Source organism: Prionailurus bengalensis, chromosome B2 (genome assembly GCF_016509475.1).
Source record: "Prionailurus bengalensis isolate Pbe53 chromosome B2, Fcat_Pben_1.1_paternal_pri, whole genome shotgun sequence".
NCBI lineage: Eukaryota > Metazoa > Chordata > Mammalia > Carnivora > Felidae > Prionailurus > Prionailurus bengalensis.
Genome location: NC_057349.1, coordinates 134,015,330 through 134,037,925, shown reverse-complemented (window position 1 = coordinate 134,037,925; position 22,596 = coordinate 134,015,330). Strand labels below are relative to the sequence as shown.

The 22,596-nt window shown below is 43.7% G+C and overlaps 1 protein-coding gene across 11 annotated transcripts in view; it reads right to left on the bottom strand.

Moving 5' to 3' along the window:
- The window catches only part of SASH1 (SAM and SH3 domain containing 1), a 335,600-nt gene that overhangs the window by 8,261 nt on the left and 304,743 nt on the right, over window positions 1-22,596 (bottom strand). For all 11 annotated transcript variants that reach the window (XM_043592565.1, XM_043592562.1, XM_043592563.1 and 8 more), the window contains 4 exons: window positions 21,614-21,783; window positions 20,638-20,847; window positions 19,694-19,844; window positions 12,170-12,283 (listed from right to left, as the gene is read on the bottom strand). In XM_043592565.1, the coding sequence (XP_043448500.1) occupies window positions 12,170-12,283; window positions 19,694-19,844; window positions 20,638-20,847; window positions 21,614-21,783 (645 nt within the window). The remainder of the gene's footprint in view (window positions 1-12,169; window positions 12,284-19,693; window positions 19,845-20,637; window positions 20,848-21,613; window positions 21,784-22,596) is intronic.

Genomic DNA, 22,596 nt, shown 5'->3' with positions numbered 1-22,596 from the left:
ATTGATATCAACTGCTAGTATTGCTTGATGAGCTTCACTGAGAATTTACTATCTGTGCTCAGGCCCTGTGCTAAATCGTTTTCATCAGTACTTTTAACACCACCCCTCCCGCCCTGCCCCGCCCCAATTAGGTGTCCTTTGCTATATTTTGGTTAATACTATGTTTGATGTATGTGTGCTTTGACACTGGGCTGAGATGCCTGAGGGGAATACCCAGATGATCCTAGTATTTCAGGCTGACAGAAAAAGATAAAAATTTTAAGCCATGTCACATTTGGAAGGGACAAAGAAATGGCTGGCTGTAATCGTCAAAAGACGACTATGTTCTAACAAAAAGCTTTCTTCCCAGTCTATTGTTTCAATGGACGTTTCTAATAAAATATTTTAATTTAGAACTTTGACCTCTCCCGCTTAAGCAGTCTCAGCCTTTCAATAAGAAAGCAGCAAGGAGAGGGGCGCCTGGGTGGCTCAGTCGGTTAAGACTTCGGCTCAGGTCATGATCTTGCAGTCCGTGAATTCGAGCCCCATGTCGGGCTCTGTGCTGACAGCTCAGAGCCTGGAGCCTGTTTCAGATTCTGTGTCTCCCTCTCTCTCTGACCCTCCCCCGTTCATGCTCTGTCTCTCTCTGTCTCAAAAATAAACATTAAAAAATTTTTTTTAAATAAAAAAAGCAGCAAGGAGAAATCAGGGGGCAGATGGATACAGGTGGGTACAAGAAACACATTCTCTGATAAAACCTCCGTGTGCATGCTGTACAAGTGAGGGAAAAGGGACAAGAAGCAAAGGCCAGCACACTGTGACGATTACTACTGGTTTGGCCATTATCAGCAGTGAAAACCAGATTCCTTCCAGGATTTCAGTTTTCTAACTGCAAACTGATAACAGCAAATGGATGATGTCAGGCAGAACTCCAGCACTAAGACTGATGGATAAGAACAGGAGCCGTCTCAATAAGACTTACAATGGTCCCATCCTTTTAAATCAGACACAAATCAACAGGGGAAGTATTTTGCAGCTGGCAAAACAGAGGCATGGTCAAATGGCACCTTATGCATAATGTGAGGGCTTTGACCCCATCCACCTGTGTGTTAGCAACATGCTAAGCACTAGAAGTCATTATTTCGTTGTTACATGGAGATTGTTAGCTCAGTGTTACTCCTGAATATGCTGAATATCACAGATAAAATTGAAAAGGGAAATACTTCTTCAGAAAGCATATCCTGCTAAACATGAAGTGTAAAAATCAGTTAAAACTGAAAAATTCTTAAAACTATTTTAGTATATGGGGTGCCTGGGTGGCTCAGTCAGTTATCGTCCAACTCTTGATTTCCGCTGAGGTCATGATCCCAGGGTCATGGGATCGAGTGCCGTATCGGGCTCTGTGCTGATCATGGAGCCTGCTTGGGATTCTCTCTCTCCCTCTCCCCCTCCCCTGCTCACTTGCACACACACACTCTCTTAAAAAACAAAACAAAACCCGAAACCAAAAAAAAAAAAAAAAGTTTTAGTATAAATTTTAGAAATAAGGCTTTCCTTCCCTCTAACTGTTAATATAAACTATATGTGTAAATTACACTTCCACACATTCTACTTCTGTTGGAAAGATCCCTGAATTCACCTGGAGTGAAGTTTGCCAGTGTCTACACTGGCAGGTAACATCCGATTCTTTTAAGCATTAAGTCTGCCGATGTTATCTGTGAAATCCTTACCATCCAAAGCAGTTTGGAGAATTAATTTCCTGAAAATGTCTGGATGTGGAAAGGTTATTAACAGGAGAGAAAAACCTTCAGGAACCACAGGAGGATGTAGGTGTTTGTTGGAACTCCGGAGTCACTGTGCTCCAGCACTCCAGCTGAGCAGTGCAAGCACAGTGAACACACAGTGTTCTAGTAGTTTCAGGTATACAATGATTTACCGGTTGCATACATTTCTCAGGGCTCATCAAGTGTGTTCTTAATCCCCTTTATCTATTTTACCCCCCACCCACCTCCCCGCTGTCCTCTGGATCTGTCCCTTTGTTTGTTTTCTTTCTTAAATTCCACAAATGAGTGAAATCATATGGTATTTGTCTTTTCTCTGATTTATTTCACTGGCATCATACACTCTAGATCCATTCGTGATGTGCAAATGGCAAGATTTTTTTCTTTTTTATGGCTGAGTAGTATTGCATTGTGCATACATACCGCATCTTCTTTATCCATCTATCAGTGGACGTGGGTCGCTTCCTTATCTTGGCTATTGTAAATAATGCTGCAATAAACGGGAGTACGTGTATCTTTTCAAATGAGCGTTTTCACTTTCTTGGGTAAATACCCAGTGGTGAAATTACTGGATCCTATGCTAATTCTATTTTTAATTTTTTGAGAAACCTCCATACTGTTTCCCACAGTGACTGTACCCGTCTCTATTCCCACCAACAGTATGCAGCTTCCTTTTTCTCCCCATCCTTGCCAGCACTTGTTATTTCTTGTCTTTTTGATCGTAGCCATTCTGACAGGTGTAAATTGGGATCTCGTGATTTTGACTTGTATTTTCCTGATTAGTGACGTTGAGCATCTTTTCATGTGTCTGTTGGCCAACCGGATGTCTTCTTAGAAAATGTCTATTTAGGGGCTCTCTGCCCATTATTTTTTTGGTGTTGAGTGAAGTTTGGTGTTTCTATATTTTGGATTTTAACCCCTAATTGGATATATCATCTGCAAATATCTTCTATTCTGCCTTTTGTTTTGTTGATGGTTTCCCTTATTGTGTAAAAGAATTTTATTTTGGTATAGTCTTAATAGTTTAATTTTGCTTTTGTTTGCCATGCCTCAGGAGACCTATCTAGAAAAATATTTCTATGGCCACTGTCAGAGAACTTACTGTCTGTGCTTTCTTTGAGGAATTTTATAGTTTCAGGTCTCATGTTATTTTTGTATATGTATAAGAACGTGGTCTAGTTTCATTCTTTTGCACACAGCTGTCCAGTTTTCCCAATACCATTTGTTGAAGAGACAGTCTTTTCCCCATTATATATTCTTGCTTCCTTTGTAGATTAATTGACCGTAAAAGTGTGGCTTTCTATTCTGTTCCATTAATCAATGGGTCTATTTTGTGCCATAATGTTTTGATTACTACAGCTTTGTAGTGTATCTGAAATCTATGATTGTGATACCTCCAGCTTTGTTGTTCTTTTCCAATATTGCTTTGCCTGTTCAGGGTATTTTGTAGTCCCATACAAATCTTAGGATTATTCCATTTTCTGTGAGAAATGTGGTTGGTATTTTGATAGGGATTGCATTAACTCTCTAGACCACTTGGGTAGTATGCGCATTTTAACAATACTGGTTCTTCGAATCCATGAGCTTTTTTGTTTCTGTCCTCTTCAATTTCTTTCGTTAGCGTGTTACAGTTTTTGGCGTCCAGATCTTTCACCTCCTTGGTCAAGTTTATTCCTAAGTATTTTATTATTTTTGGTTGTTATTCTCTTTCTGCAATTTCATTATTAGCATATAGAAATGCAACGGATTTCTGTTTATTGATTTTGTATCCTGCAACTTTACTGCATTCATTTATCAGCTCTAGGATTTGGGTGGCGTCTTTAGGGTTTTCTATATATAGTATCATGTCATCTGCAAATAATTAAAGTTTGATTCTTCCTTTCCACTTCAGATGCCTTTTATTTCTTGTCTGATTGTTGTGGCTAGGAATAAAAGTGATGAATAAAAGTGGTGAAGAATGGACATCTTTGTTTTGTTCCTGATCTTAGAGGAAAAGCTGTCCATTTTTCACCATGTAGTATGTTGTTACCTGTGGGTTATTCGTATATGGTCTTTTGTTGGGTATGTTCTCTCTAAATCTACTTTGTTGAGAGTTTTTGTCATGAATACTCTGTCAAATGCTTTTTTTTTTTTTTGCATCTATTGAGATGATCATATGGTTTTTATCCTTTCTTTTGTTAACATATCACAATGATTTGCAAATACTGAACCACCCTTTTATCCCTGGAGGACATCCCACTTGATTGTGGTGAATGATTTTTTTAATGTATTGTTAGATTCAGTTTGCTAATATTGTATTAGGGATTTTTGCATCCATGTTCATCAGATATTGGCCTGTAGTTTTCTTTTTCAGTAATGTTATCATCTGGCTTTGGTATCATGGTAATGCCCTTGTAGAATGAGTTTGGAAGCTTTCTTCCTCTTCTGTTCTTTGGAATAGTTTGAGAAGAATAGGTCTTAACTCTTCTTTAAATGTTTGGTAGAATTCACCTGTGAAGCCATCTGGTCCTGGGCTCTTGTTGCTGCTGCTGTCTTGTTTGTTTTTTACTGATTCAGTGTCCTTGCTAGTGGCATTGTTGATGTTATAGTGGTGAGCAAAATTGCCTTCCAATTTCATTGCTAGTCAGGGGTCTGTTCAAATTTTCTTTTTCTTCCTGATATAGTCTTGGAAGGCTAGATTTCTAGGAATTTACCCATTTCTTCTAGGTTGTCCAATTTGTTGGCATATAATTTTTCGTAATATTCTCTTAGCCTTTTTATTTCTGTGGTGTCAGTTGTTATTTCTCCTTCATTTGATTTGAGTCCTTTCTCTTTTTTTGAGGCTAAAGGTTTATCAATTTTTTTATTTCTGTGGTGTCAGTTGTTATTTCTCCTTCATTTGATTTGAGTCCTTTCTCTTTTTTTGAGGCTAAAGGTTTATCAATTTTGTTGATTTTTTTCAAAGAACCAGCTCCTGATTTCATCTGTTCCATTTTTTTAGTCTCTATTTCATCTATTTCTGCTCTAATCTTTATTATTTCCTTCCTCTACTGGGTTTGGGCTTTTTTCTTTCCTAGCTCCTTTAGACATAAAGTTAGGTTGTTTGAGATTTTTCGTGCTTCTTGAGGTAGGCTTCTATTGCTGTAAACTCCCCTCTTAGAACAGCTTTTGCTGCATCCCAAAGACTTTGGACCGTTGCGTTTTCATTTTCATTGGTCTCCCTGTATTTGTTGATTTTGTCTGTGATGTCTTGGCTGACCCATTCATTGTTTAATAGCATGTTATTTAACCTCCATGTATTAGTGCTCTTATCAGATTTTTTTCTTGTGGTTGATTTCTAGTTTCATACCTTTGTGGCTGGAAAAGATGCCTGTTGTCATTTCGGTCTTTTTGAATTTGTTGAGACTTGTTCTGTGGCCTAACATGTGATCTGTTCTGGAGAACATTGCATGTGCACTTGAATTTTATATCGTTTTTAGATGGAATGTTCTGAATATATCTATTAGGTTCATCTGATCCAATGTGTCATTCAAAGTCTGTTTCCTTGCTGATTTTCAACTGGATGACCTGTCCATTGATGTGAGTGTTCAGGTTCCCTACTGCTATTGTATTACTGCCAATTTCTTCCTTTATATTTGTTAATATTGCTTTATACATTTAGGTGCTTTCATGTTGGGTGCATAAATATTTACAATTGTTGTATCCTCTTACTGAATTGTTCCCTTTATCATTATGTAGTGTTCTTCATTGTCTTGTTACACTAGTTGTTCTAAAGTGTATTTGGTCCAATATAAATACTGCTACCCCAGTTTTCTTTTCCCTTCCATTTGTATGGTAAATGTTTTTCCACCCCTTCACTTTCACTCTGTGTGGGTCTTTAGGCCTGAAGTGAGTCTCTTGTAGGCAGCATCTAACAGATTTGGAGCATTTAGTCCATTAACATTCAAAGTAATAATTGATAAGTATGTACTTACTGACATTTTACTTGTTTTACAGTTGTTTTAGTTCTTCTCTGTGTTTCCTTTCTTGGCTTGCTGTCTTCTTTTGTGGTTTAATAGCTTTCTCTTAGTGATATGCCTGGATTCCTTTCTCTTTATTTTTACATATCTATTACAGGTCTTTGATTTGTGGTTACCATTAGTTTGATAAATAACTTCCCATGCATATAGCAGTCCATATTAAGTTGATGGTCCCTTAAGTTTGAAACCATTCTAAAGGCACTGAATTTTTACTCCCCCTGCCTACCACACTCTCATATTTTATGTATGATGTCATACTTTACTGCTTATTTTGTGAATCCCTTGACTGATTTTTTTATAGATATAACTGATCTTACTACCTCCTTACTGGTATTTTAGTGATTGAACTTCTATGTTTGTATTTACCTGTGAAATTTTTTCCTTTCATAATTTTCTTACTCTTGATTATGGTGTTTTGTTTCCACTCAAAAAATTCTCTTCAATGTTTTTTTGTAAGGCTAGTTTAGTGGTGATGAATTCCTTTAACCTTTATCTGGGAAACTATCCTTCTATTCTGAATAATAGCCTTGCTGGGTAGAGTATTCTTGGTTGCAGGTTTTTTGTTTTGTTTTGTTTTTCTTTCAGCACTTTGAGTATATCATGCCACTTCCTTCTAGCCTGCAATGTTTGTGCTGAAATATCAGCTGATACACACCCTTATGGGGATTTCCTTGTATGTAACTGTTCTCTCTTGCTGCTTTAAAAATTCTTTGTCACCACTTTTTGCCAATTACTCTGTCTTGGTGTGGACCTCCTTGGACTGATTTTACTGGGGGCTTTTTCTGCCTCCTGGATGTGGATGTCTGCGTCCTTGTCCAGAGTAGGGAAGTTTTCAGCTATTCTACCTGATTATGTCACTGAGTTCCCTTAACCTGTTCTCATTTTCTTTCTGATGTTCAGCCTGGTTGCTTTCCTATCCTCTGTCTTCCAGCTCACTGATCCATTCTTCTGCCTTCTCTAATCTGATTTCCTCTAGTGTATTTTTAATTTCAATTATTGAGTTCATCTCCGATTAGTTCTTTTTTATATTATCTTTGCTGAAGGTCTCCCTGAGATCCTCCACTCTTCTCAAATTCAGTATGTATCTTTTTAACCATTACTTTGAATTCTCCATCAGGCATATTGCTTATCTGTTTCATTTGGCTCTTTGGCTGTGGTTTTGTCCTGCTCTTTCACTTGGGACATACTCTTCTGTCTCATTTTGTCTAACTCTGCATTTGTTTCTAAATATTAGGAAAGTCATTTATTTACGTCTCCTGATTTTGAAAGTAGTGGCCTTATGAAGAAGAGATCCTGTGGTACTCTGTAGCCCAATGTCCCCTGCTTATCGCAACCAGGAGCTTCAGGGGTGTCTCCTGTGTGTGCTGCGTGTGCCCTACTGTTGTACTGGGCTTCATTTATCTTCAGTTGGTCCACTTTGCCTGTTGTGGGCTGGGTTTGGTCCCTGTGCTAAGAGGTCTGAGTGGTCATGGGCTCGCAGTTGGGTGGTGTTGGCAATCAGACTGGATGCCTGCCCTCAGCCTATTTGCAAGGGGTGCCGTCACACTCAAGTGCAGGGTGTTGTCCCGAGAAGCTTTTGTTGGTGGTCGGGGCTGGAGTCAGGCCAGATGCCAGGGCTGCAGGTGCCCTGATCGGCAGAGCACTCACTCTGCACTGCCAGTGACAAAGTTTGGCTGCCAGGGCATGTGGTTATCTTCCCCTCTCTATAGGGTGGGAGTCACTTTGAAGAGACAGCAATCCCTGCCAGGGCTGCTTATAGGATGCGACCTGGCGAGAACTGCTTTGGAAGGAGTTGTGCCAGCTGAGGTGGTGTGAATGGGGCGAGGACATGGGGGCAGGGTGCATGGTGTTAGCAAGGGAGGTGGAGAGTGTCCCCCGTTTCCTGCAGGTGGTCCAGGGATCTACATGGTGGGGATGGGGGCAGTAGCACCAGTTCTTGGAGAAGTCTCCTAAAGACCCCTGCCTCTCCAGTACCCATTCTGAGATTAGTAAATAAATCTCCTGCACATATACGCCAGGTGCTTTTCAAACTGCTGCTTCTCTGCCATATCTTGGCAGGGCTGTTTGTCGTGCTGGCTCTTTAAGGGGACTATTTCCTGTCATCTTCGGCTCTCCTGGAGCTGAGCCACTGATTTTTAAAGTACCTGGAATTGGGGCGACTGGGTGGCTCAGGTCATGATCTCGCAGTCAGTGAGTTCAAGCCCCGTGTCAGGCTCTGTGCCGTCAGCTCAGAGCCTGCTTTCGATTCTGTTGTCTCCCTCTTTCTCTGCCCCTCCCCCACTCACTCTCTGTCTCTTAAAAATAAGTATTAAAAAAAAAGTGTATTAAAGTATTAAAAAAAAAAACCAGCCCAGCTGGTTATTAAAAACTCAAAGTTAAGCCCTGTTGTTTTTTGAAGCCAGATGGTGGAGACTCCTCTTCCCGCTGCAGATTCCCCATGGCTAGGGTGCCTGGTGTGCCGTCTGTTCTCCCTTCTCCAGTGCTTGTGTCTCTCCTGTTTGTGGTCAGTCTCACCAGGAGTTCGGTTCCAACCACGTCTTCACCCCTCCTACCTTTTTGATATGTACTTCTCTCTGCAACGGACTGGGAGGTCTGTTTTGCCAAATCTTTGGGTTGTTTTCTGGGGCGGATGCACAGATGTGGCTGTTACCTAGCTGTGTCCATGGGACAAGGTGAGCTCGGGCTCCTCCGACTCTGCCGCCTTCCCAGGAAGTCTGCCAGGTGGGTTTTCGGTCCAGGGGTTTAGGGAGAACCATTATCCTCCCACACTGATAAAACACTTTGGCAGAGTTCATGGGTCAGATTTTGAGGTCTCCAAAATGATCATTAGAAATGGGATTAGGGGGAGGTGACCTGTGCGCCTAGGGGCACACTTGGAGGTGACTGCTCTCGGGGTCAGGCAGGTGCAGCCGAGTACCTGAGAGTTTGAGTACCTCCTTGAAGTCTGCACCCTGCCTGCTTGCTCCCCCCACTCTCGTCCTGGTTTTGGAGCCCATAGTGGCTCTCAGACTGTTTTTTTAAACTATAATCTACAGTAAGAAACACACTTCACATTCATCCAGTGCACACAGACACATGCACATGCAGAGACATACACGCTGAACCAAGATTACAAGTAACAAAGTAACAATATCAATCTTACCTTTGGAATGCACCCTGGTATTTTCTATTCTGTTTTACAAAACTGCTGTTTACGACCCTCTACACCGATTTTCCACCCCACTAATGAATTGCAACCTGCAGTTTAAAAAGCTTTGCTTCAGTAGGTGCTCAATATTTTAAACTGTGGGCTACTTGATGGGATTCCAGTGGCAGCTAAAACCTATCAACCCTGGGCATTTTTCACAATGGGGTTCATGTGTTCAACAGAAATTTAGGGCATCCGTTACTAGTGTCTCTAATCTTGCTGGAATAGGAGTTTGGGGGCCACAACAGGAAATCAAGAGCCACCCATTGTAAAATGGAGGGCACCTGACCCCATTCCACTTATGACTCCTGCGAGAGACAAGTAAGCTTTCTGAAATTTCCTACTGATTGCTTCTCTGTTAGGACAGGGAGGAAACAAACAAGACATGTGGCCTTCAGATCACCGTCTCCCTCGGTAATTGCCCTGCACTCTGGCCATGCAGTGGAGGCGTTTATGATGCCGCTGCTTTTGTGACCCTTCTGGATGGTCTACCTGGTAAATTGTTTTCCTTCAGGACCTAATAGCTCCCCATGCTCAAATGCTGGTTTTTACTGCAAAAAGAAAAGGGTGTAGGAGACACACAATTTAGGGTTTACAGCTGTAGGTATTTTGGATGCAATTTATTTGCCTCGCACGACAGTCAGGAGGAGGGGGACGGTAGAGATGAAGAGGTGACTGCTAACAGAATCACCCTTTCTCAGAAAATCGGACTTTTGAAATTGGGAATTTTCAATACAGGAGTATCCTTTTTAATGCAGCTTCATCCATAAAAGATGGATGCTGAAGTGTGGAGGGGGTTCGGACACGGTGAGAAGCGCAGACCTCCATGGACCAGCGCTTATGCATTTATCTCTGCACTCAATGAAAATATTTTCTTCGTGAGAACTAGAACAGAATGGTGCAGCTTGGTTTAAGATTTGAAAAAAAATAAACAAGGGGGGTGGGGGGAGGTGAATACTGTGTCCTTAAGTGGACAAGCAGGAAAGATAGAAAAAGAAGTCACCTCTATTTTGAAAACATTGTTTTGGTTTGAGTTGTGGACTTCTGCCAATTTTACACCTTGGTCACATACTGTTGTGCTGCTTTTCAAAGCGAAATTTATGGCCAATCTTGTTGTTCCAAAACCTATCTACCGAACATCATCTATGAGCATATAATTATGACGGATACATTATAAGTAAACCATGGATTCAAACTGAGTTTGTCATTTGCGGTGGATATGGCACTCAGTACTCCAATGAAGTGAAAGAAACAAACATATTCTCTAGTAGCTTCCAGTAAGCAGACCACGGGTGGGCCTGGCCCAAGGACGTGAAGTTGGGAGACAGAACACAGCCCTAGTCATGCTCTCTGAGAGAGAAGGAAGCACCATATTAGATGTGGGCAGCTGGGTGATATCTAGCTGGCCTGAAGTTTTGAGATTTTTTTTTTAATGTAAACAAAAATGTAATATTTTAAGATTTAATTCTGCATCCTGTATTCAGAGATCTAGCTTCCACAGAAATGAAGCAAAGACTGTTGGGATAAAGTCAGTCTTTTCACTTTTAGTATGAATTGAGATGTTTTTGTACTGTGATCTTTGATAAACCCCTGCCAGAATCTAGCTTTTCATCAAAGGAGTGACCACACCCGTGACCCACAAGTTGGCCTGCTTCACTGGGCAGATTCCAGATCCTGAGGGCCACCCCTGCTCAGGCTGTCTAGATAAGAAAAACCGAGGGGAGCGAAAACAACAATGCTGAAGGAACCCAACGCTCATGCCTTGGCTTTGCATCCTGGTCCCACAAGGGTTCCTCAACATCCTTACCTTGAAATAAGGGGGACAGATACGTGACCATCCCAAACACTGGGATATTACCGCTCCTCAGAATAAATAAGCCAAAAGAAAAGCATAAAGAAGTTTCCCACCATGTGTGTTGCCTTTCTCCTGGTTTGAAAATGGGGGCGTCTATTTTAATCCAATCCACTGTTCTTGAAGGTAGTTATTATAACAAATGCAAACTAAATCCTTTCTGGCTTAGAGTTCAATGAAGCCCAGATACCACGGGCTGATGTATAATGACTGTAATGGAGCATGGGCTTAAAAATGCTTATAGGATTGGAAAATTAGGTCTAAAATACTGCCTACCATCGACAGACCCTCGTAATAGCCAGAGTGGTACCAGGTGAGAAAAGAACAAGGATTTCAGCTATCGTTTAATCTCTCCAAGCTTTAAAGTCTTCATCTATAAACTATGCACTGCCTGGGTGGATCAGTCGGTTAAACGTCCGACTTCAGCTCATGATCTCAAGTTCGTGAGTTCAAGCCCCACATTAGGCTCTGCACTGACCGCTCAGAGCCTGCTTCAGATTCTAGGTCTCCATCTCTCTCTGCCCACCCCCCCGCTTGTGCTGTCTTTCTCTCAAAAATAAACATTAAAAAGATAATAAAATAGGCAGTCCTGGGTTTGAGTGATGATTAGTAACGGCAAACCTAAGGACCCAGCCCACTACCAAGTTCATAGTCTGTGTTTCATAAATGCTAGGTATTAATATTACTTTAACTCTTAGAACAAAGAGAAACTCATGGGGTGAGGGGGCTCAGATGCATGAAGTCAAGTCTTTGGCTAAAAAATGCTGTAACCCCCAGAACTCCTCACCCCAAACCGCATGGCTCTTTCCTGATCCACACCGGGGCTGAGGCGCTAAGAGCTTCAGGGCCATGGGAAGTTGAGGATCCTTTCTCTGACACACAAGTGTCTTCAACTCTCCACTTATGTGCTAAGTGGGATGGAAGAAGGAGACCACTATACTCCTTTCTCGAGAACATCAGTTGCCTGGTCTCGAGGGAGAGGTTCAGTCTTTTTAAGAATCTTAATTAAGTGCCAGTATCCCCCAAAGTATGGCTCAGGCTGCAGAGGAAAGGTAGTCCTATGCCGAAGCATAGCTGTCCAGAAATGATCCAAAGGGCTGGCATATTAAGATATTAAAGTGCACTAGGGGCACCTGGGTGGCTCAGTCGGTGGGGCATCCGACTTCAGCTCAGGTCATGATCTCACAGTCTGTGAGTTCGAGCCCTGCGTCGGGCTCTGTGCTGACCGCTCAGAGCCTGCTTCAGATTCTGTGCCTCCCTCTCTCTCTGCCCCTCCCCTGCTCATGCTCTGTCTCTATCTCAAAAATCTAAAAACATTAACATTTTTTTAAAGATATTAAGGTGCACTCATAGTTATCCATGTGGACATTACCATTTTCCAGGTTCTCGCTGCTCTCGTAGCACCCGGAGTCTCGTGGAGAGCATCCGCTCAGGCCCTGGCTGTCGACAAGCAGCTTCTCCTGGGATCCCGACTGGTCGCTGTTACCTACGGAAGGTAAACACACAGCATGGAATCAGTGGGGAGTGAAAATCAAAGTCAACCAAATCCCGATTTTTATCCTGTTATCAGTGCACGTTTTGAAGCCTCGGACTTTTGGAAGAGCGCTAATTATTTTAAAGTGAATGAAATAAAATGAACGGACGAGATCAGAACAATTTTCTGTAAAGGTAACATCAAAATAAATTCAGAGGGAGAGCCTCTAGTTGCAGTTTGTCAATTTCTGTTAAGTTACCCAGAGGAGGACTCTGGCCTCAGGCCTGTCAGGAAGGGAGAAATTCAAAGCTTTGTGTCTGCTGTGAGGGAAGGACAATCAGTGTCCTTTCTGAGCGAGGGGACCCCGGAGGGGAAGCTTAGGGTGCGTATGCCCCTTTCACAAGCAGATTATTAGAGATTTCTCTGACAAGCGTCTGGCCTAAGACGTGTCTTCCAAATTAAGTGGTAAATGAAATACTGACTTTAGGAGCATTCTTAGGTCTTGGTGACAAGCTCTTGTTCTCGGATTCTCTCAACAGGAGTAAGGCTGGCAACTGGGGACATTAACCCCTAACCTCATGGGGGGCACAGGTTAAATCCTTTTGTTTGTTTGGAATGTGTTAGAGGGTTTGCTTTCCTTTCTGCCTTCTCCTTTTGTTTTGAGTCAGCGTTTCTGTTCCCTGTACACAAAGGTAAGACGGGGGAAAGCTTGGAAATCCTCTAACCAGGACGCTGAGTAATGGACACTCTTCAGCTGGGCGAGTGGAAACTGAATGTCCCCATTTTAAAGAAGCCTTCTAGAGAAGTACCTGATGTTTCTGTCAAGGGAATGTCTAAAAGCCAATCACAGGGGAAATAAGGAGGGCCCTTATCACCAGCCATGTCACATGCGCATTCTATAAAAGGGGGCACAGAAGGCCTTACGTGGGAGTGAGGTTACACGACGAACACCTTTGTAATACTGTGCAGAGGGGGTACTTGGTCCCATAAAACAGAAACCAAGAACAACTTTTTCTACCTAAAACAAGTAAGTTCATGATAAATGGTCTTGATTTCTTTTCCTTTCTCTTCACGGCCCCTCCCCTACCACATAAAAACAAAACGGAAATCCGATGGCTTTTCTCAGGTCATTAAGAAATAAATCGCAGGAAGGCAGACGACTGCATTCCACAACGTACAGCTGTTCTACTCACCACTTCCTGTTTGCATTTTTCACATGGAAAGCGTGTTATGACACTAATCCTGGCAGAGTAAGCTGGTAAGGTAAAACTCCAGATTAAGAGGTGCTATTTTTGGGGAGTGCCTGGGGGGCTTAGCATCCGACTTTGGCTCAGGTCATGATGTCACAGTTTGTGGGTTCGAGCCCCAGGTTGGGCTCTGTGCTGAGAGCTCAGAGCCTGCTTCAGATTCTGTGTCTTCCTCTCTCTCTGACCCTCCCCCTCTCATGTTCTCTCTCTCTCAAAAACAAACATTAAAAATAAAATACCTAGGAATAAATCTAAGCAAAGAGGTGAAAATTCTATAAATTGAAAACTATAGAAAGCTTATGAAAGAAATTGAAGAAGACACAAAAAAATGGAAAAATTTCCCATGATCCTGGATAGGAAAAACAAATACTGTCAAAATGTCAATACTACCCAAAGCAATCTACATATTCAATGCAATCTATCAAAATAACACTAGCATCCTTCACAGAGCTAGAACAAACCATTCTAAAGTTTGTATGGAACCAGAAAAGACCCCAAATAGCCAAAGCAATCCTGAAAAAGAAAACCAAAGCAGGAGGCCTCACAATCCCAGACTTCAAGCTGTATTACAAAGCTGTAATCATCAAGACGGTATGGTACTGGCACAAAAACAGACACTCAGATCAATGGAACAGAATAGAGAACCCAAAAATGGGCCCACAGACGTATGGCCAACTAATCGTTGACAAAGCAGGAAAGAATAGCCAATGGGATAAAGACAGTCTCTTCAACAAGTGGTGCTGGGTAAACTGGACAGCGACATGCAAAAAATAAAATGGATGAAAGACCTAAATGTAAGACAGGAAGCCATCAAAATCCTCGAGGAGAAAGCAGGCAAAAACCTGTTTGACCTTGGCCGCAGCAACTTCTTACTCAACACGTCTCCAGAGGCAAGGGAAACAAAAGCAAAAATGAACTACTGGGACCTCATGAAAATAAAAAGCTTCTGCACCATGAAGGAAACAATCGGCAAAACTAAAAGGCAACCGACAGAATGGGAGAAGATATTTGCAAACGACATATCAGATAAAGGGTTAATATACAAAATCTATAAAGAACTTTTCAAACTCAACACCCAAAAACCAAACAATCCAGTGAAGAAATGAGCAAAAGACATGAATAGACACTTCAAAAAAGACATCCAGATGGCTAACAGATGCTCCACATCACTCATCATCAGGGAAATACAAATCAAAACCACAATGAGATACAACCTGACACCTGTCAGAATGGCGAACATTAACAACTCAGGCAAGAAGAGATGTTGGTGAGTAATGCGGAGAAAGGGGAACTCTTTTGCACTGCTGGTGGGAAGGCAAACTGGGGCAGCCACTCTGGAAAACAGGATGGAGGTTCCTCAAAAAACTAAGAATAGAACTACCCTACGATCCAGCAATTGCACTACTAGGCATTTATCCACGGGATACAGGTGTGCTGTTTTGACGGGACACATGCACCCCAATGTTTATAGCAGCACTATCGACAATAGCCAAAGTATGGAAAGAGCCCAAATGTCCATCGATGGATGAATGGATAAAGAGGATGTGGTGTATATACATATATACATATGTATATACATATACATGTATATATAAAAATGGAGTATTACTCGGCAATCAAAAAGAATGAAATCTTGCTATCTGCAACTACGTGGATGGAACTAGAGGGTATTATGCTAAGTGAAATTTGAGAAAGACAAATGTCATATGACTTCACTCACATGAGGACTTTAAGACAGAACAGATGAACACAAGGAAAGGGAAGCAAAAATAATATAAAAACGGAGGGGGACAAAACATAAGAGACTCTTAAATACGGAGAACAGAGGGTTACTGGAGGGTTATGGGAGGGGGGGATGGGCTAAATGGGTAAAGGGCATTAAGGAATCTACTCCTGAAATCATTGGTGCACTATATGCTAACTTGGATGTAAAGTAAAAACATAAAATTAAATAAAAAAAAAAAAATCAAAAAATTTTTAAGTGCTATTTTTTAAACTAATGAAAAATTAACTGGAAGCACAACAGCCGAATGTTTACCTTCCCCCACACAAAAAGAACATTCTGGAGTGATGTCCTCATTATGTGGAAGAGTCTGTGGATTTGAAGCAGCCTTTGTCCTAGTCTAGCATGTTATTTAGGAAAATGATATGTATAAAATGAAGGCTTTGAGCTATTAGTTACAACCCAGGAAGAGGAATCAGCATAGTCTGTCCTTGGCAAGGCAGTTCAGTGTATCACTCCAGCCAAAACAGACTCTGAAGTGCTGACCAAGGGGCATAAAAGAGAACACCTGTCCCTGCCCCTGCATGAAAATGCAGACTGCGTCTGCATCTTCAGGGATGCCGGCCTTCACCGGACACTGTCAGGTACCTGAATGCACGGGGAGTGAAGGGATCCCTCACATTGCCTCACAAAACCAGATCAGCTGATACGGTCATGGGGCATATGTCAAGGGGCTGTGGTCCATTTTTTTTTTTTATTAAAGGTCCAGTCAGCAGCTACTTAGCAGGAACCCAACGATTAAGCTTAGCAAAATTCCCTAAAACTAAAGGCCAGTATTTACCAAGTAACTTGCCCTTCTTCCAAGAGGTGGGTACGTACCTCCTAGATGTACTGCAGATTCAAGGCCATATCCCCTCCCTACACTTGCTAGCATGAATGCGACAGTAGAGGACAAGAAAGGGGAGCTAGGACCATGAACAGTCTCACAGTCAAATAAGCATAGGGGACTGGGTTTTGGGGGCTGAAACCCTGTTTGGGCCTGACCTGAACTTGGGCCTGAAGCCCTCCCCCTACTCCCACCTCAACACACACACACACAGGGAGGAACAATGCGCTAAGACACTGAGATACCCAAACATCAAAAGCTGCTGGTGCACAAGCACCCACGCCATTTTCTGGAAAGCAATTGCCTTGGGGAGGAAGAGGGAAGGGAGTGGCATTCTTGGAGAACACGCCTTTCAGTGAGCTTGTATTTCTTTAAAAAAGAATCGAAGCAACTATGCCAAAATGTTAACTTTAGTTGGATTTTGGGTATGTGGATTTTTTTTCTCTGTACTACTCTGCATGTTAGAAATTGCTAATTACAATTTTTTTTAAATTTTATTTAAAAAAAAATTTTTTTTTCAACGTTTATTTATTTTTGAGACACAGAGAGACAGAGCATGAATGGGGGAGGGGCAGAGAGAGAGGGAGACACAGAATCGGAAACAGGCTCCAGGCTCTGAGCCATCAGCCCAGAGCCCGATGCGGGGCTCGAACTCACGGACCGCGAGATTGTGACCTGGCTGAAGTCGGAGCTTATCCGACTGCGCCACCCAGGCGCCCCTTAACATTTATTTTTGAGACAGAGTGTGAGTGGGGAAGGGGCAGAGAGAGAGGGAGACACAGCATCTGAAGCAGGCTCCAGGCTCTGAGCTGTCAGCACAGAGCCCGACGCAGGGCTCAAACCCACGAACCGTGAGCTCATGACCTGAGTTGAAGTTGGACGCCCAACTGAGTGAGCCACCCAGGCGCCCGCCAATTATAATTTTTATTAAAATTATTAACCAAGAGCTTTCCTTTGGCAAGCCTACGACAGTGGTTTTGGTATCAGTGTAGGGAAATGCTATCAGACCATTAGAGTCTTTTCCAAATGGAACCCTGTGCAGAGGCCTGCATTCCCCACACACAGACGTGCACTGAGGAGGGCTGGTCGGTCTGCCTGCCAAGCTGTTCTGGTGATGTGCTTCCTGCTTTTGTGGGTGGCTGAGCTAGAAAAGGTGCAAGATCCGAACAGATCTCTGGATCTGTCTCGGGCACAGAAATGCAGTTTGACAGAATCTATGGTGTCCCTCTTGGTCACCAGTTACTTAGAATACTACTTAAAATTTAACTGCACTGAATGAAAATCTTACAATCCTAGGATAAGTCTAGACCCAGACCCTTGGCACTAATCAGCACCCCGAGCCCATGAAGCCTTTGTTTTAGAACCAGTAAGAGGACGAGCTACTTTTTGCACTGGGGATAGTCTGAGCGGGGGCGCGGCACAGATTTCAAGAAGTAAAGAGCCCTCCTTAGACTTTCTGAGTATGCCTCATCATAGGTTCCCTCCTACAAAATATCCCCTGGTGCAAACCTCAGGACGGTGAATCTGAGCCAGTGTGGCAGGACAGAGACTAAGAGCACATCCGGCCTGCCTTACCCTCCGTGTTTAGCTTCGGTCCTCCTAAAGGAGGAAATGTTCTGAATGCTCCAGGAAACGTAATGGACAGGGTTGATAAGCCAGCTGTTCTCAGTGGCTGAGGAAGAGCAAATGAGCTATTTTATAGAGCAGCTGTGGTCCAGGAGACTAGATGATTTGACATTAATTGATATCAGTATAGCTGGCTGGCCACACCAGGCATGGGGCCAGGAGGCTCCTTGTGCCCAACCTGGCCACAGACCCCCAGGAGACACCTCCTATACCAAAGAGACATAGTTACGAAGTGGGATTAACTATGAAACACAACTCTCTTCAGATCTATCCCTGAAGGCAGTATGTTTATCTAGGATTCAGCCATCTATTTGATGGTATGTGGTCCTCTATATTATCAGTTAATTTAGAGGGAGGACCGATTAAGCAGAAGTGAATTTAACTGTACTGACTCACTTGCTCCCATGTCTCTTGGGCCTGATGCATTCAGTAATGTATTTCTTTCCCACCATTAACCATGGTTTGGGTTTGTCTTTTAGCTATAGAAATGCTATTAGCTAGCGAAGCAGAGCACGTGAAAGAAAATGCATTTGAATTCAATAACTAGGAAAGATACTCCCCTCGTGATGCATAATTTCAGGAATATTTTTGATGTCAGATTGAAGAATAAAGAGCAAGATAAGACTAGGTTAATGGAGCAAAGGATACAGTATATTCAAATAGACTACATAAAAGCTGGGAGCTTACTGAATGCTGTCCATGGACTATAAAAATGAGCTATCACCTCAGCTGAGAATTTGCAATATGGAATCTCTTACATATTCATTTCAGATACTTCCTGCTTCAGTGGAAGCCAATGAATGTCATATATTCATTAACCATCCTATTCAATAAGAGAACAATTCTGGTGTGCTTTGAGAAGTAATTAACCCTTGGCTGGGCAAGATACTCCCAGTATGTCTGTTACCTTTGTGTATCCGGAAGGCATGCTGAGGCTGCACATCCCATAGTGCCTAAGTTGGCATCTATGGGGTTAAGAAGACTGCAATTCAGGGGCGCCGGGGTGGCTCAGTCTGTTAAGCATCTGACTTCAGCTCAGGTCATGATCTCACAGTTCATGGGTTCAAGCCCTGCATTGGGCTCTGCGCTGACAGTACAGAGCCTGCTTGGGAAACTCTCTCTTTCCCCCTCTCTCTGTCTCTCCCCTGCTTGCACATGCACTCTCTTTCTCTCAAAGTAATAAATAAACAAACTTCAGGGCGCCTGGGTGATTCAGTCGGTTAAGCGTCCGACTCTTGATTTCGGCTCAGGTCATGATCTCGCAGTTCGTGAGATCAGGCTCCACACAGCAGATTCTGCATGGATAGTGCGGAACCGGCTTGCGATTCTCTCTCTCTCTGCCCCCTCCCCTACTCGTGCTCTCTTTTCTCTCAATATAAATAAACTTTTAAAAACAAATAAATACGGGGCGCCTGGGAGGCTCAGTTGGTTAAGCATCTGACTTCGGCTCAGGTCGTGATCTCACGGTTCATGGGTTCGAGCCCCATGTGGGGCTCTGTGCTGACAGCTCAGAGCCTGGAGCCTGCTTCAGCTTCTGTCTCTCTCTCTCTGTCTCTCTGCCCCTCCCCGGCCCACCCTCTCTCTCTCGTTCTCTCAAAAATAATTTAAAAAAATTAAATAAACTTTAAAAACATATATTTAAAAAAAAGAGATTTTTATATTAAAAAAAAGAAGACACTGCAATTCAATCCTCTCTTAACAGCAGCCTTTTCTTCAAATGTTACCCAGAAACATGCCAGGAAAGGGGCCAGCAGTAAGGTTTTCTTTGCTCCCACATAAACCAGAAGGGCTACATTGGAAATTTGTGCCTTTGTGCTGCTGTTTGACATAATACAAAACTGGCCCTGGCTTTGGATCAAGTAGGACCAACTGAATAACTCTAGGGACCTGAGCATGTGACCTATCTAACGAGGGACACTTGTGTGCCGGGAGGGACTTACTGTCATATTCCTGTAACAGCTCCACCGCCGTCAAGAGAACAGCCCTGTGTTCCGGGTCCCTGATATTTAACTCATCCAAATCTTCCTCCTCCAGGAGCTTAAAGGTGTCCAGGTCTTCATACCCATTGAACAGGAAAGTGGGCATGTGCTCCTGTGAGGGAAAGAAGCCAAGGGAGTCAGCAGGCCCTGTGATTCTGGACCCTCAAGCAGCCTCGAACCCCTAAACTCTTTGCACAGTCCGATTCACGTAGCTGGAAGATTAGTAAGTATCGCTTGTAATCTGCTGTGTACCTCCCAGCCCTACAGCTGAGCAGGCGCGCAAGGCATTTCATTAATCAGGGGTCAAGGACGTGTACCTCGCAGGCTGACATGGGCCCCACTGGCTTGCATTTTCACTGTGCCCCTGCTTTAGGGCCTCTAACGCTGCAGCGTGCACAGCCCAGGAGACTTCTTTCGTTTATAGGGCTGCTGAAATCCAACTCAGAAAGCGCTATGACTTCCTCAGGAGCAAGAGGGTTGTGCAGGGAGGAGACCGAATCTACTGCTGCGGCCCCGGTTCACTAGATCCTGAGAGGGACAGTGGGAGACGGGCCGTGGGCATAAATCCTCAGTCTGAGGAGCTGAGGGAGCAGGGCACCAGGGGTTTGTGTTTACAGCCCTTCCTGGTAGTAGCTCGGACCTCACGGCTCTCTGAAAGCTGTTCTTGGGGCTAATAGCAAGTTCTGACCCGGGACTTAGGCGGTCACCCACCGCAGAGGTCAATGGCAGCATCAGAATACCGGTACCTATTTCTGTAGAATAATGGCTACTCATCAAAGTAACGGGCTGCCCTTGTTGGATCACACAGATGACTCTTTCTCCTTCCCTGAATGTGCCCTTGCTTAATTTAGGAAAAGGAGAAGGCAGCAGGGAGCCAAATGTGACCAGAACAAGAAGAAACTGACTTTTAGGTTGATCCGATCAAGGAGATCCTCCACAGATTTGGGCTGGGGTGGTCTTCCTTTCCTCCTCCTCCTGGTGGGGCGCTTGGGCTTCTCTTCTTCCTCATTTAGCACATCTACATAGATGAACTTGAATGTGCCGACCTTGTTGTTCAACAGACCCATCCAGGTGCCCATGGGTGGCTTGCTGATTATGTCGATGATGTCTCCTTTCTGTGGCCCAGGGAACAAAGATCCTTCCATTAGGTACATCTCTAGGCATGAACCCTGCACCAATTAGATGTGTTAACCACACAGATGAGAAAATACAACGAAGGGCCAGACTCAGGGTTCCACAGGTCACTATACACGAGTGGGAGCTTGGCAGAGAGCCTGAGCTCTCCTGCCTCTGCTAGATTCCTTGCAGGCCTGAGGTCTCATACTCTCCACCCCCCCCCCCCCCTTCACCACAAGGTGAAACGTGGCTGAAGTATCTCTTGGTGCTCATGGCTGGCTGGGCACCTGGCTGGCCCTCTGGATGCCTGGCCACCGTCCAGAGCTCCTGCTCCCTAGAGAAAGAATTTCCCACCAATCAAATGCCAGCAGTAAGCCCTGTTGTAGAAGTGCTTCATACATTTTGTGCAGCTCCATCTGTCCTGTAAAAACCTCACTGGTTAGTCATACAGAGAAGGCAGTAAGGTTTCTTCAGCTGGAGAGAGCAAAACCGGAGGGGAGGGTGGGCGGGGACAACAGGAACTCTAAAAGGAAGCTGAGGTCAGAGGTAAGGACCGGTGGAGGCGACGGTGATGACAGAGCATTAACACAAGACCCGCCTTCATCCCAAATGCTACCTGGTTTTTGGTTTTGTTTTTCTGTACTGAGGAGACCAGTTTATCACAGCAGCCAAGATACTGGCACCACAGTAGCCCAGCACTCAAAAGCAAGGACAACAGAACACCTCTTAAAGAAACCGTCAGTCTGAGGCTGGGCAGAGACGTACCTTGAGCTTGAGTGAGTCCGTGTCATAGGGACTAGGCGTGAAGTCGGTGTGCACCCTGGCACGCCCGCAGAAGGGGCCCCGGTAGGGGGGTTCCTCATCATCACCGTCTTCTGACTTGACACTCTCCCTGTTGCTGGTTGAGGAATCTGTGGTACTTACGGTCTGACCACCTGCACAGGAAAGATAGGAAGAACCAGGGTAAACACAGACTTACTGTGTAGCAAAGCTTAAAGGCATTAAAGGTCATCACAGATCAGGAAATTAAGGGGCAGATCAGGGAAGTCACAGGCCACAACCGTTGTGTCAGGACCACGGCAGGGCTGGGTTAGGAGTCCAGGGGATCTGAATTTTCTGATGGTTATTCCTAATCAACCGCCTAAATAGACAAGGGACTCCAGCAAGTTATCTTTATGACCCAGGAATCCAGGAGACAGACTCCCTAATGGAGGACACCACAAGCCTTCCACATTCATAACCTCTCAGGCATACTGTCCTTACCCCTTGTGACAGACAAGGAAAGTCAGAGAAGTCAAAGAACTCGCACGAGGCCAAGCGTTCTGAAAATGGTGGGTTTAAATTGGTCTCCTCCCCCACGCCATTTGACGACACCACCATTAGTCCTGGAGTGGTTGAATGGCACGCATTATCTGTGACATTTATAATTCGCTCTTTCCCCACGTCTTATGTTGGTCATTTCAAGAGCCTTTGCCCTTGACTTCTTCCCCTCCATTCTCCAGATCCTTCCTCCGAGTTGCTTCCCTGTTTTCTCCAATCAAAATTCATCACCCCGTTTGTGCCATTGCTATACGTCTGCTACAAAACAAATATGACTCTAGGTCCAGACATTTCGCAGGTCTGTCTCTAACAACACCCGAAGGGTGGGAACTTGTTCTTTTCATCTTTCGATTGCCTGACCCTGACACCCAGTAAAAGTCTGATGTGGACTCCAACGGAAACCATCTATAATTACAAACGGGACGCAC